General features: G+C 43.3%; 1 protein-coding gene across 3 annotated transcripts in view; it reads left to right on the top strand.

Moving 5' to 3' along the window:
- MAPK8 (mitogen-activated protein kinase 8) overlaps nt 1–15,221 on the top strand; it is a 42,502-nt gene that overhangs the window by 18,312 nt on the left and 8,969 nt on the right. For all 3 annotated transcript variants that reach the window (XM_054982532.1, XM_054982535.1, XM_054982533.1), the window contains exons 4-9: nt 562–620; nt 730–868; nt 2,746–2,911; nt 8,418–8,489; nt 12,601–12,783; nt 14,419–14,543. In XM_054982532.1, the coding sequence (XP_054838507.1) occupies nt 562–620; nt 730–868; nt 2,746–2,911; nt 8,418–8,489; nt 12,601–12,783; nt 14,419–14,543 (744 nt within the window). The remainder of the gene's footprint in view (nt 1–561; nt 621–729; nt 869–2,745; nt 2,912–8,417; nt 8,490–12,600; nt 12,784–14,418; nt 14,544–15,221) is intronic.

Consider the following 15,221-nt stretch of genomic DNA (forward strand, 5'->3'; position numbering starts at 1 on the left):
CTTCCCTGTCTTCCACCTTTTGTTAATTTCAACTTGAGCCCAAACATGAGCCTAGCTAGCGACATCTTAGACCTCTGAATGATGCTCATGCTTAGCCTTTGGGTCTGCAGGGGAAGGATTTCCAGGATTCGGGGTGTGGTGGGGGCAGCCATTTCACACTCTTGCTGATACTGGGACCAGCGGCAGTCTTTCTTCCCTTCAGCCCTAACTGATGGCTGTGTTCTTACCAAGTCCTTTCTCCGTGCTAGTATTTACTGACGATGGGTTCCTTGCATATCAGCATACCTTTCCCCCCGTAGCCTGATTTATTTTCTTGCTGTAGAGTCTTGTAGTTTGCACAAATGATTTTCTTCAAGAGAGGAATGCTCTCCAGAGGTTTTCTTGGGAGAACTTAGGGCTCTTTTGGGGGATAGTGCTGTTTCAACAATGTATCATAAGGCTTTGTTCCTTTTGTGAAGGTATTATAGAAACCTATTACATTATAAAGTATCTTCTTTAAAAATCTAAGAGTAATAAAAATCTGTTAACTGGCTCTCATTGATGTTTTCTTATTCCTTCTAGATAATCGGCCTATTGAATGTCTTTACCCCACAGAAATCACTGGAAGAATTTCAAGATGTGTAAGTGTAATTTTTGCCACATCTGTTCACTCTCTACATTGTCAGTTCATAATGGATTGGGTGCCCAAGGGGCTGTTGTCTGATTTTTTTTCTTGGTTTGCCTCGAAAGTTACATAGTGATGGAGCTCATGGACGCAAATCTCTGCCAGGTGATTCAGATGGAGCTGGACCACGAGCGAATGTCCTATCTTCTCTACCAGATGCTGTGTGGCATTAAACATCTTCACTCTGCTGGAATTATCCATAGGGTTAGTGGTCCTCTTGCGATATTTTGAACCTGGCTTTTTGAAACGCATTCCTTTGAGAAGCCCAAGAAGGATGCTATTTGCTTGAAATGAAGTTATTCCACTGTTCGATTTACCTACATCAGTTGTACTGTGTTAAAATTAGTATTTGCACCACTTTTCAAAGTTGGTTCAGTTTTAAATGTGAGCGTTCCTCCTTCACATTGTCTCCGTCTGGCTCTGGCAAATGAGAGACAGATCCTTTAAACAGGAACTGTTCTGCTGTTGAGAGATGTGCAAAGCAAAACGTGCAGGACTCTGTTGCCATTCTGCACCCTTTATAGCAGCGACATCATGAACCTCTTTGCTCTTCCTATGTGGGATAGAAAGCTGTGGATTCCTTGGGGCCTGTGAATAACTCAGCTGCCTCCAGGACCTTCAAGGGAAGCTTTCTGCTCATTCAGACATAGTCCTATGAGCATTCCTTTTGCCATGTATATAAAAATTGCCATGAGCCCGTTGTTGTAGAGACCTCCAGACGTTGAAGATTGAGGCTGCCCATTCGGCTTCACTACTGCCTCATGGACTGGACATTGCAAATCCCTTTGGGTACATACTAGCTTGCGTTCTGTAGGACACCCCCCCCCCTCCCATTGCTGGGTATTTGTGTTTTTGGCTGGGTGGCTTCCATTTTTGCTGCTAGTTCCCTGCATGCCGAGAGTACAGCCTGACGCCAGCGTAACCCTGGGCCCATTAAAATCAGCAAAACGTTCTGCCCAGGATGCTGACACACAAGGCCTTATGATCACGACCTGAAAGATGCCTTTATTTTCCCCTCCCCTACTGCTTTTTTTAAGCCCGATAAAACATTCTGAAGAACTGGGAAGCTTGCGCGTGTACAGTTGGTTTTAATAAAAAATATTATTTGGGTTTTGTGTTCGAATCTCCTGTAGTAACTCTGCGTGCCCAGTGAAGGTTGGTATATAGTTGTTCTTTACACTTGCAGTCCTGACGTGGGATTGAAATGTAATTGACTAAACATTTCTGACATGAGATCGCTCAGTGAGTATAGGCAGGGTCCGCTTAATGCCTGGCTTGTCTGCTCCTGTTTTGCTTGAAAGCTTTGATGCTGAACACCTGGATATTCTACCCTTATTCTGAGGTCATTTGGACTAGCAAATGGACGAATTAAAATGGGCAGGTTATGATCTTCTGGAGATCGTTAGGTGCGAGAGAGAGAGGTCTTAGGGGGAGGTGTTGACTAGTTGCTGTGTTAGGATGGAAGATCTCACAGTTCCGCTTCAGTCTGTGCCCTTTAAAAGTACATTGCCCTGTTTGTGGAAGGATTTCAAATAGTGCAGGCGCAGCTTCAGTTGTTAAAGCCAAGTAAGCCAACAAGATGAGAGGGAAACAAAAGTCTTGCAAGGTGCGTGTGGGCTTTCTGGAGACTCCTGGGTTGGATTTCTCTACAAATGCCTGCCATGTGATGTTGCTCACAAGCTGTACTGTTGCTGCTGCTACCGTTAATTTCAGTTAGCTTATGCCAAATAGATTGCCCCCAATATTACTTTGTGGGCAGGCCCACAGCTGAGTTTTACAGCTAAAAGTTATTCTTAAAAGACTCATTCAATGATTGTTAAAATCCGGTGACTCGATTGAATTGTTTCTTGTGGTTGCCCGTGGTATGACTGCCTCGCACTCTCTCTCTCCTTTGCTTCTGACACCACTCTTTGCTTTGCACATTTCTCTGGTGGTATAAGATATATGAAAGAAGAATCTGAGTCGTTTTCTGCAGATGCATATTAGTTCCGTTTACATACGACCAAAGATGTCGCTAGATTTTACATTGGGGGTCTTCATGTTTGTCTTGAAATGATGTGTCTCTTTCTGTCTGTTTAAAGGATTTGAAGCCAAGCAATATAGTAGTAAAATCTGACTGCACGTTGAAGATTCTTGACTTTGGACTGGCTAGAACTGCAGGAACCAGTTTTATGATGACACCTTATGTAGTGACTCGTTACTACAGAGCACCAGAAGTCATCCTAGGAATGGGCTACAAAGAAAATGGTTAGCAAATCTATTACATTCTTCCTTAATACAGTTTCCACCTTTGTGTGCCACATTTTACATTCCCCTCAGTCTCCTGAACGTTTTTTAAAAAGTAAGAGCACAACCTAAATGTATAATGCATTTAATTTCAGACTGTGAGGTTAAAAGTCAATTAGAAATACTGTTATACTCTATTGATAGTATCGTTCAGATAGAATGTAAATAAATAACCTATCGGACAGTGTTTGGGCTACTTGTGACAATAAGAAACTCAGTTTTCTCTTTTGAAAGTTTGCTTTATTAAGTAATAATAGGGGGTAAGGGTTGGAAAGCTGTTGGAAGTCAATAGGGAGGGGGGAGGAAAAGGGTGGGGAACAGAACTAATTAGATATGAAGGGAACGTATGTATTAAATTTGAAAATTCAAACTCACCAATAAAAATTAAAAAAAAGAAAGAAAGTTTGCTTCGATCAGGTGCTTAAGCGTTGTGTAAAATTCGGCTCAGTACTCGTTGCCAACAACAGTACGCAGATACAAGTTAACTTACGTGATCAGTATGTGATCAGTATTCAGAAGAGCAGTTAGGGTTTTCTAAACGTGTTCTGGAAGCCCAAACGAATAATAGTCACGAATTGTAGGCGTTTATTATAACCATTCCGACCTCCCTCACCCAGATTTTTAACTATAACAATGCTTGTGATACTGGGCCTCTAAATGAAGAGCGTGTTCAGGCGGGCTCCTTCAGGGGTCTGAGTCAAGGTGGATAGATTTGCTGGTAGATAGGTCCTCAGAGGTGAGGCTTGCTGTCTGCATCTTCGAGTCTCTCTACACGAGATGCCTTGGCGCATGTTTGTCCAGTGTAGGGAGACGCAACATCAGCCTGGAAGCATAGATCTGGTAGAAGGAGAGGGTGGTTTTGAAAAAGCAGAAGCCTTCAACAGTAATAACAGGGAACCTTTTATCTGTCTATCTGATACTTGGCAGTACAGATGTCCTACTGGAGTACTGCAATCCCCTCTGAGTTTTGTCTAGTTGAGAGTCTCTCTGCAGGAGATGCCTCAGCGTGTGTTTGTCAAGTGTAGGAAGATGCAGTGTTAGCTGGGAAGCGTAGTTTAAAAAGACAGAGCCGCTCCTCAGAGAGTTCGGTAATTGTGTCTTCACCACCCTGAAGGCTCAGTCAATTTTACCTCTCTAGTCTAAAACTGTGTGGGTTCGCAACCAGAGGGTAGCAAGGAATGGAAATGGGCTGGAGCTGCCTTCCAGAGCTGGGCTTGGACCTGGAGAGGTAATGATGGGCTGAAGTTTCCCTTCTAGCACTTCACAGCCCCTTCACACAGCTTTTGTCCTGCCGCTGGCTGTCTTTTTAAACTACCCTTCCCGGCTACCATTGCATCTCCCGACACAAGTTCTGCATGTGTCAGATGTCTCGTGCGGAGAGACTGTTATTTTCAAGCTTTGTGGAAATAGACATACAAAGACTCTAGCAGAGATTGTAGGAAGGAGCTCTGCAAGTATAAACTAATAAGAATTCATTGAGTGATATCTTCCAGGAGAAATGAGAAATGGAAAATGCAGTTCCAGACTAACTGTGTAAGTGTTTATACTGAGGGGGCAGCATGTAAATTTCTCCTGTCAATAGATAAATATCCTGGCAAAGAAGACATTCGCAGTTGGTTTTACAAAGCTGATGTATGTCAGAACCATGGGTGGCTGTATAGCCATCTCTTTCTGATTAGACAAATAAATGTCTTTTCTTTGTCTAAAACTGTATTGGTTAGCAGAAACAACGTGCCCAAGAGCCCATGTTATATAGTGTGGACAACGGATAACTGTGCATGCAATTTAGGATTAACATCAGTTTTTGCATATTCATTGTGACAGCTCATGAATGGAAAAGTTTCAACTCTGAAAAATACTCAGGCTGTTTTTCTGTAACAGCCAATTGTGGTGCTTTATTGGAGACTGTTTATTGCTGAAGTCTATAGCTCTTGGTTATATCAAGCCAACAAAGTTCCTGTCTTTTTATTATTTAATTAATATGACAAAGAATGTTAATCCCCGTTGATGCTTCGGTGTGCATGATGTGTCCACCAAACCTTTCCTTTACACGATCCCCCAGAGTAATTGCATTACTGAACTGCTGTTAACATAGGATGGTTAACTTAAATGTACTTCCCTTTATGTTGAAACATCTGATACTGTCCTTCAGGGATAGGCTGAATAATTGGTTTTCCTTTTCTTTCCTGCAGTATTTTGAGATGATTCCAGTAAAATTGTCTCAAGCAGCTATAAATGTTTTAGTCTTTAACTTCCCAACAGGCTCCCAAGTTTTTGTTTGTGGTACCAAGCAAGCGTGGATACTTTTCTGAAATTTATATGCAGAATTTTTGTAATGGAAACACTCATCCAGCTGTCCCCCTCCCATCCCACCACTCCTCAACATTCCACGCCTACCGAAGCAGTTACCAACCTATTTTCTTTCTTTAATGAGTGTGACATGATTTTTCTTTCGTAAGATCATGCAAAATCCCTCATTCTTCTCTAGATAATTAACATTTGTGTCTCCGTTTTAAATGCTGATATCGCACCTTTCTCTTCCACTAAAGTGGGACCCAAAGCAGGTAACAGAATAAGTTAAAAACAACAACATTAAAATCAAAAGCACAGTCAGGGAGCTTTAAAAAAAAAAAGGAACAAGGGGACAAGACGGCACAGCCCACCCACCTCATTCCTGGCAGATTGTGTGGCAGTCTTCAAGCTGGCGCAGAAGTCAGCTCACTAAGAATGAGAATAATAGCTTGGTGCAGATGGCCGCAACTATATTGCCCCACCCTCTTCCCTCTCTGGTGGTCAGGAAAACTCCATAGAGTTTCCCTAGGGAGGAAAAAAACCCTTTTCCCTTGTAGAAAATATCCCTTTGAAATGCAAACAGGGTGTTCTTATTCACAGGTAACCTTTATGTCAGAGTTCACTAAAAAGCTTCCTAGATAAGCTTGTGGGCTAAATTTATGTTGAGGACATTAGAGACAGCGTTCTGGGCAAATGTATTATTATCAGGGCACCTGTTTGCCCTGTTAATTTGCATTTTTAAAAAAACCTCAGGCCTATGTATGCAATACAATGAGCTGCGCATGGAAGAATTTTGAACACTTCCTCTTGTTAAAACCCAGTGCAAGAAGAAAACGTACGTAAGCCAGAAATTAGCTGGGGTAGAATCTTGATCTGCCTACTTTGTTGTTGTAGAGAGAGGTTTGGGAGGTTTTTTTGCATGGGAGGTAATTAAAAATGCTATTTCCACATGTATTCTGAAGTGGAGCAGATCTTTTTACTACCTGTTGCATGTGTAGACCAGGCCTCTTGTCTTCCAGTGCATGTGGAGAATTCGATGCTGCACTGTCTGCCTTCCCGGCTGTGCAAACAGCAGTTAATTACCTTCAGGCTAATCATGAGTTAATAGGTTTTGGGAACTCTTGACATATGCAGCCAAAAACGAAGGAAAAAATGAAAATAAGTCCTAGGCTTTTGTTATCTCTTTGCATATTATTAAAAGTTAAAATATTTGAGTGTCAAACATATTTCCCAGTGATAACTATAGTGATCTGTGGGTTGGTTTGTCAACTGGGCCTTTGGGAAAAAATGGTTTTCACTATTAGCAATTTCAGATGCTCGTGTAGACATGAGAAAAGTGGATGCAGAATGAAAGCTGAACCTTTTCCCTCCCCGCAGTATTTGTCAATGCAGTCAATAAAAGTTAGCATTTTGCTAGTGATACTTTATTTTTATGGTAGTGAAATCTATCCTTTGTGCCAGTGCAAGCCTTAGCGCTCTGATTTTTATCACCTCTCGTGTCTAAAAATATTACATCAGCAAGAGTATTTTATTTATGTATTTATTTTTATTCACTTCATTTTATATACTGTCGTTCTCACCGAAACTCAGCGTGGGGTTACAAGATAAGAGAAATAATTTAATCAAACAGCAAAGATCTCTACTAAAAACAATGTCGTGGGGCTGGGATTTACAGAACTGGGAAAGACTGTCTGAAGCTAGACATATTGTAATGAAGAAAGGGTTACAAAAGTAGAAGACGTTGTATTCTGGATTGTTTATTAAGTGATAAATTATAATACTTATTTCCTATTGCATCTAACAAAGTGAATGACTGGAGGAAAGGTTGAATTATTTCACATGAAACAACCAGGAACATGCAAGCTCCTATCTTGTTGCACATTTCTCCTTTAACAGAAGGTGCAGTTCTCTGGAAAAACATTACCTGTGAATTTTTCTAGTTTTTTAATCATACGTAGCCAAACATCTCAGGTTGTAAAAATGCTGTTAAATTTAGACAGACCTGCCAATGAAACTTAAATGCATTCTGGGCCAGCTGATTGCTGAACAGCTGTATTGCCTAGTTCTTCAAACTTTTTCCAAGCAGCCTGAAAATACCCTTACGCAGGGCTTTTTTTCCGGGAAAAGAGGTAGTAGAACTCAGGGGGTTGCCCTCGGAGAAAATGGTCACATGGCTGGTGGCCCCGCCCCCTGTTCTCCAGACAGAGGGGAGTTGAGATTGCCCTCTGCGCCGCTTCGTGGAGGGCAATCTCGACTCCCCTCTGTCTGGAGATCAGGGGGCGGGGCCACCAGCCATGTGACCATTTTCAAGAGGTTCCGGAACTCCGTTCCACCGCGTTCCAGCCGAAAAAAAGCCCTGACCGTACGTATTTGTGCCTACTCTTTCGGCCTTTGGCAAGCAATTAAGCTACAGCTGCTGTTCACCTTTCCATTACGAGCCAAATAAGACAGATGGTCTTGCTCCCAGGAGGACTGCTCCTGTGGAGACCTCAGTGAAACGTGACTTGGAGCTGTGCAGGAACCCAGCTTTTCTGTGAAACGATTCCTGTGTCTTCCAGTGGGCCATGCCCAGTTTCCCTAGCAAACTGCACCCTGTCTCTGTCTGTGTGTGTGCGTGTTCTAAAATACATTCATGGCTCAGTACCACGATTCCTTTGGTGCTTTCTCTGCAGTTTAATAGGATGCAGTCATGTCCTACTGCTTTTTTTTTAATTTCCAGTGACGGTTTGCTTTGCTTCTTCTTTTTTGTGCTACAAACATAGTGGATTTATGGTCTGTTGGGTGCATTATGGGAGAAATGGTTTGCCACAAAATCCTCTTTCCAGGAAGGGACTGTATCCTTGTGCTGCTGCAGCGGGCTGACGAATGCCTCGTGGCGGTTTATGTTCTTGTTTAAAGATTCCTCCTTGGGAAATGCTTATGGTGCACCTTTTTTATTTCCTTAAATGATCTTCTTCTGATAAGCATAAAAATCGGTTCTATTGAGGCTGCATCTAGCAGTGGGAAACAGTATCTGCTGGTACGGTAGTCAACGCATCTTCACCCTCACTCATTTTCATCTGGCATTGCTTTTTATTATCACTATTTTGTTAGTCCCTCCCCCCCCCCCTCGGCCCCCTTAAAGTCCTTTCTGCTTTTGTTTCAATGAGTTAACACCATTGCATTTTGTTTTCAGTTGACATTTGGTCAGTGGGGTGCATCATGGGAGAAATGATCAAAGGTGGTGTATTATTCCCTGGTACAGACCGTATCCTTGCCATGAGCCTAGAACGGAATTCTGAGAGTTCAAATGTATCAAGGCGTCTTCCTTTACGGCCATCCGATGAGCCTGTCTGCTAGCTGCTGTGGTTTGAATATCATAAACGCAAATGTTTTCATTAGGAGCATCACAGCTTTTATAAGCCTGTTTGTTTTAAAAATTATCTTTGGAGTATTGTGCCGATTAAGGGTGCAGTTGACCAGAACATCAATTGTACCTTGTATTGGGCTTGATGTGCAACACAAACCATTAAATTAATCTGAGATACTTTATCTTAAATACGGGTTTTCAGTAGTGACATTTTTGCATAAATATTTTCTGTTGTGCCCACATAGGTTGCTTTAATGGCATGCATTTGTTTTGTATAGCTTTATGTTCTGACAGAATGTTGTTGGATAACCAATTGATTTGTTCCTGTACACTCTCATTAGTGCTGTTAATTAGGAGTATAAATTTGGCAATGCAGTAGATGCAACCTGGAGAGGGGAGCAATATCGGCATTAAAGGCTTTATTTACATTTAAATCCCTTCTATGCTGCTTTCCCACTCAGTTAGGGCCCTCAATACAGCAAACAATTAAAAAGACATAAAAACTAAATTTTAAAAACTTTATACACGCAGAGAGACAAACAGACAGAGAGATCTGCAGAAACCAATGACTGCTCAGCCCAAGTCTTTGGATGACCTCTCCCAGCAGTTTCATGTAGATGTTGAAAAGAATGGGAGAGAAGATGAAACTTTGCTGGATGCCAGATGCCAAGGGGCCAACCAGCAAGCCCCCAGCACTGCCTTCGAAAACCTACTTCCCGGTTAGGGCCAAAACCTTCACAAAATGATAATTCTGAGTCCCAGCCTCGAGAGTCAGTCCAGAAGCATACTGTGGTTGATGGTACCAGTCATCCCACAAGATTGATCAGTTCTATTTCAGTCCCAGAACCAGACCTGAAGCCATACTTGAAAAGATCCAAACAATCCACTTTATCCACGAATCCTTGAAGCTTGTGTGGCCGCTCTTTGTTCAGTCGCCTTGCAAAAGAATGGTACATTTCAGGCTGGGTGAGAGTTATTCAAGTCGTCTGCATCCAGTTTAGATTTCTTTAGGAGTGGACAAACCGCAGCCTATTTCAGAACTGGGGGGACCACTCCCTCTCTCAAAGAAGTATTTATTCCTGGCCCCAGGCCAAAAAACCTGAAAATTATCCCATGCAACGTCACAAGCTGGCACCCAAGCACCATCAGACTCGATCACTACTAATGTAGAGTCCAAATTGGTACAGATGCATGAGATTTTACCTGCAAAGTATCAAGCAAAATTATCACAGGAGTCCATCATCTCCTGCAGGCCAGTTCTCAACAGGCGTCTGACCACCTGAAACGGCTCCTCTGGCCTACGCTGTGCAGATGCGGTGGTGGTGGAGAAGTATGGCTTCTTCGGTGCCATCACCGCCACGGAGTAAGCTTTAAAATGAGCTCTAGTCCATGCCTCACCAGATTCATTGTGATTCTTCCTGGGTTGTAGCTGCACCACCTTTCTTTTCATCACCCACAGCCCCTCAGTAACCTTACGGGCTGCATGTACTCTAAGACTTGAAAGAAGGTGCCTAGGAGCAATCGTGTGAAACACCAGAGTCATTTCCTCATTCTAGAGATCAACCAGGGCATCGGCAGGTATGCCGACCATATCAACAGGAAAATTCCTTAAGACCATCTAAAAACCATTTGGATCCATCTGGGACAGATCATTTAATTGACCCCCCGCCCCTGCAGTGTCTTGATAGCCCTGTCCGTCTAAACCCCAGCACATCGTGGAGGATTGTCCTCCACCTTCAGATCACCTTCCTCCTGCCCAGAACAAAGTACCAGAACAAGAATGTGGTCTGTACACTCTTACCGTGAATCGTCAGTTATTAAAATGTTGTTAGACGACATGTATGCTTTTTGTATGGCTTAATTAAGCATGTCCTCAAGATAGAGAAGAGTGAGTGCTGCAGGCCAGGTGTAGGGGCGCCTGCGTATAGTGAATTAACGTTATGAAATCTACCAAGGGGAGGAGAAAAATCAGAGAGATGTGACGCTGGAGTGAAATGCAGCAACAGGAGAGGATATCATTATGTATGGTGCGTGGCCAAAGGTTGCAAAACCGGTGCATGAACTTAGTTTGAAGAGGAGGTCTAGTTGTTGGTTGGGTTGTCTGTTGAACTGGCAGCCTGGAGTGCATAGTGGCCATTTGTCAGTGTTAGAAGCAGGGCTTTTTTTCAGGGGGAATGTGGGGGAACGGAGTTCCGGCACCTCTTGAAAATGGTTACATGGCTGGTGGCCCCGCCCCCTGATCTCCAGAGAGAGGGGAGTTGAGATTGCCCTCCGTGCTGCTCGGCAGCACGGAGGGCAATCTCAACTCCCCTCTGTCTGGAGATCAGGAGGCGGGGCCACCAGCCATGTGACCATTTTCTCCGAGGGCAATCTCAACTCCCCTCTGTCTGGAGATCAGGGGGTGGGGCCACCAGCCATGTGACCATTTTCTCCGAGGGCAATCTAAACTCCCCTCTGTCTGGAGATCAGGGGGCAGGGCCACCAGCCATGTGACCATTTTCTCCAAGGGCAACCCACTGAGTTCCACCACCTCTTTTCCCAGAAAAAAAGCCCTGGTTAGAAGTAATCTTTGCAAACTGAGATAAGAGGTGGGGAAGGGTTATTAGGTGACAACGGTGGTGAACTCAAGATGGCCCTACCGTTGTGATCTTCTCAGTTCTTACAGAAAACACATTTGAGGGGATTTCTCTCGAGTGAATCGTTGAATCACTGACAAAACTGGCTGTATCTCCTTTCCCTCTATGCTTCCCAACAGCATCTCTTCCACATGAGCAATGCCTCTCTCTTACCTATGCATGCTTACTTGAAAGCAGGCCCCATGGTATTCAATGGGATTTACTCTCACATAAGCATGCATAAGAATGAAAACAAAGCAGCAGGCCTTGCAAATATGCGGAGGCTTAAAAGATGCCTGAGGCTTACAGCACTGTTGAGAGGGCTCTTTAGGGCAAGGGCAGGTGAACCAGGGCAGGCTGTGACAGTGGTACGTCTGAGCGTCTTTTCCTTCCATCTCCCCAGTGCTAGGCGCAGCAGCTCAGGTTGGGGAGTGAGATGGCAGAGGCTCCTGGAGGGGACAAAGTTGGCCCTGGAGAAAGGGGAACGGAACTGCCACTGATCACTGTGGCCAGCTTGCTGTTTGGGAGGCGGCCTGCTATGGCTGTGGTGGGAGGTTTTATTCTCTCTTTTCTGCAGCCAGGTTGTTTTCCTCCTGGCAGCTGCTCGGGTGCTGGGAGACAACTGTGGAGGCTGTGGAGAAGGATGCGGATTGTTGGAAGAGAAGGGCCCTTTTAATTCTGTCTCTGGCACCAGGCCTGCAGAGTAGGTAGGCTCACAGCTCCAGGCCCAGTAGCAGTGGCTGCTTCAAGTTGGGAACCGCTTGCCCAACCACAAGCACTGCTGGGCAATGCCCCCCCCTCCCCGAGCCACAGAGTGACCATCGCTGGTGTACAGGCTCTTGCACATAAGAACCAACAGATAGTAGTTTGACGGATCCCTGCTTTCTTCATGCTGTGATGGGCAGGTTAGTATGAGCCCCTGTCTAGGATGATCTGTGAAATGCTTGAGCTTCTCATATTGTTGCTTTTCCAGGCCATTCCAGCATGATTCTGCCCAGCCTTAACGGTTGTGATCTGGTGTTAAAAACCAGCATGTCAAACGAGCACCAGTGTGATATAGGGGTCAGAGTAGGAGATTTGGCTCAGAGAAACCCAGGCTCAAATCTCTGCTCAGCTATAAAGCATCTCAGCCTACTCTATCTGTCAGGGAGGTTGAGAGCATAAAATGAGGAAGGGAAAAACCCACACCCGCCACTCTGAGCTCTTTGGCAGAATGATAGGATCAACCTACAACAGGTAAGTAGACGAAGAAGAGAATGACTGTTGGGCTTTGCATGTGTTTATCCCTTTTTGCTCTGATAAGGTAAATATTGGCTCGTTGCTTTGGGTTTGACGTACCCCTTTGTCCTGAACATTAGACATCTGTAACGCTTTCCTTAGCTGCTTGGCCTCAGATATTGATCAGTGGAATAAAGTTATTGAACAGCTGGGGACACCGTGCTCAGAATTCATGAAGAAGCTGCAGCCGACGGTGAGGACGTACGTGGAGAACAGGCCTAAGTATGCTGGCTATAGTTTTGAGAAGCTCTTCCCGGATGTCCTTTTCCCAGTTGACTCCGAGCACAACAAACTGAAGGGTGAGACGCCTGTGTAGTGTTACAATTGGGACGTTCCCTGGTTCCTTCAGGGAAGCTTGCTTCTTGGAGAGTGGGAAGGCAAAGGGTTTGTCCTACAGAGAACACCGATGAGTGGTATTTTGGTTTGCTTTTGTAGCACCTTCTTTTTTTCAAATTTTTATTTAGTTTAAATAATTGAATAACAGTTAACATTACAACTTTCAAACAATATAAAACAAATCAACAAACAAACATAATAAGTGTATCTCACAAATATTAGAACAGTATCTGAACATTAGCTTAGGGCGACCAAAAAAAGGATAAATGTTTAGGAGGATGTATATCATTGATAGTTAAATATTCAAAAAATGGAAACCATTTAGTTACAAAGTTAGTTTCTTTTGCATGAAGTTGAGATTGACTAATGAGTTCCGCAATTCTTTCTTGGATATAGAAATCCCATAGCTTAATTAACCACTTTTCAATAGAGGGGATTTTAGATGAATTCCAGTTGGACGCTAATAAAGACTTAGCGGCCATCAAAAAGTTGCAGATTAATTCTTTCCTTATTTCAGGAACATCTGCAGACTCCCATTGGTTCAAAAAAGTTTTGGATCAAAGGGGATAAAATATCCAGTGATCTTTTGTATATTTGTTAAAAATTTCTTTCCAATATTTCTCAACGTATGGGCAAGCCCACCAGCAATGTGCGAACGTACCTACTTCGCCACACCCTTTCCAGCAAAGTGGAGAACGCTTTGGATAAATCAGAGAGAGTTTTTTGGGGGTTAGGTAGCATCGATGTAGAATCTTGTAAGGTTGGACTTTAGCAGAAATAATATTAGATTGTAGTAGACTGGGCACCTTCTCAGCTGACAGCAGTGGTGGGATTTGATCCTTGGCCAGTGCCTGTGAATTTGCTGCCCAAATGTGAGCACAGGAGGGCTGGCTGGAGAAAGGGCTTCGGACATATGTGGCTTCTGGCCACTGCGTCTTTGTTTCTTCCATCAGCTTCCTCTGATTGGACACCTGGTGCCAGGACAACGCGTACACATACTCTTAATTTAGTGCAGCTGTTCACTGGGCACCCAAAACCCATACGTGTGAGTGAAGCCATGAGCAGCCTTCCCTTTTTGTAGATGTTCGAGGTTAGGAGCCACACTGGAGTCAACCTTCTTCCTTGCCACAATTATTTTTATAGTCCCATAGTTTCCAAGATGGCATTCCATATATGGATGCTTAGCTTTGGTACCGAGTTCCCTCCCAGTCCCCACCCATTAAACAGATTTGCTACACTCCGACATAGAGTTAGAGGCATTTGAGGGTCATTGATTTTGCTATTAAAAATAACTGTGTGACATTTTGGCCATGGATTTTTCCTCTTAATTTTTACCGTGTTGCTCCTTGTTATTGCCACCGAGACACACAATTCTGTTGCTTCCCTTCTAACATTGATCTTTAATTATGGAAACTGCTTCTCTCCTATGCAGTCTCATAAGCCGCCCTGTGTTAACGTTAAACCAGTGATTAGCAAGCAGCCACTAGTTTGGCTCTATCGCCAAATAAGCAGTGTGATCACTTTTCCCCTGCCACCTCTTGTACAGCTTTTTCCTTGCACTTTTAAAACGTGTCATCCATTAAATGCTACCCCTACAGCCAGTCAAGCAAGAGATTTGTTATCCAAAATGCTGGTGATCGATGCATCAAAAAGAATCTCAGTGGATGAAGCTCTGCAGCACCCGTACATCAACGTCTGGTATGACCCTTCCGAAGCAGAAGCGGTAAGTTTTAGAATTGGGATTTTCTATTACTCCCCATGCCAATCATAATGCTTAGCGTTGGAAGTGGCCTTTTCTCTGCTTCTAGCAGTTCATTTGATTTGATGTTTCTTTCTTTCTTTCTTTCTTTCTTTCTTTCTTTCTTTCTTTCTTTCTTTCTTTCTTTCTTTCTTTCTTTCTTTCATTACTAACTGTATTTATAGTTTGCCTTTCTCGTTAAGATTCAAGGAGGTTTACAAAATTTAAACACTGTCAGCATAAGACAATACAAAAACAGCACACTAAGATGGGGTTACAAAAATTAGAAAACGATTCATAAACGCTTAACGCTTGACATATTCTTCTGAAGCACGAGTTAAAGATTATTTAAACTGTCTTTTCAGTCGAACTGTTTAGATTTTTTTTCTAGTGCTGAGCTGAAGGGGCTGGCAGATTTTCAAAAACTGTCATCAGAATTGAAAAAAAGACCATTTAAGCAAGCGGGTGGAGATCAAGAAAAGGAAACCGATTCTTACAGTAACCCATGGTTATTTGCTTTATTTATAGCCTGCTTTTTTTGCTGACACTCAAGGTGGATTTTGGAACATAAAATGAGACAATCAGACACCACATGATTTATTTATTATTTAAAATGTTTCTTTCCTGTTTCTGTCGAGTACCCTGAGGAAAGAAGATTACAAA

Source organism: Eublepharis macularius, chromosome 6 (genome assembly GCF_028583425.1).
Source record: "Eublepharis macularius isolate TG4126 chromosome 6, MPM_Emac_v1.0, whole genome shotgun sequence".
In the NCBI taxonomy this organism is placed as follows: Eukaryota; Metazoa; Chordata; class Lepidosauria; order Squamata; family Eublepharidae; genus Eublepharis; species Eublepharis macularius.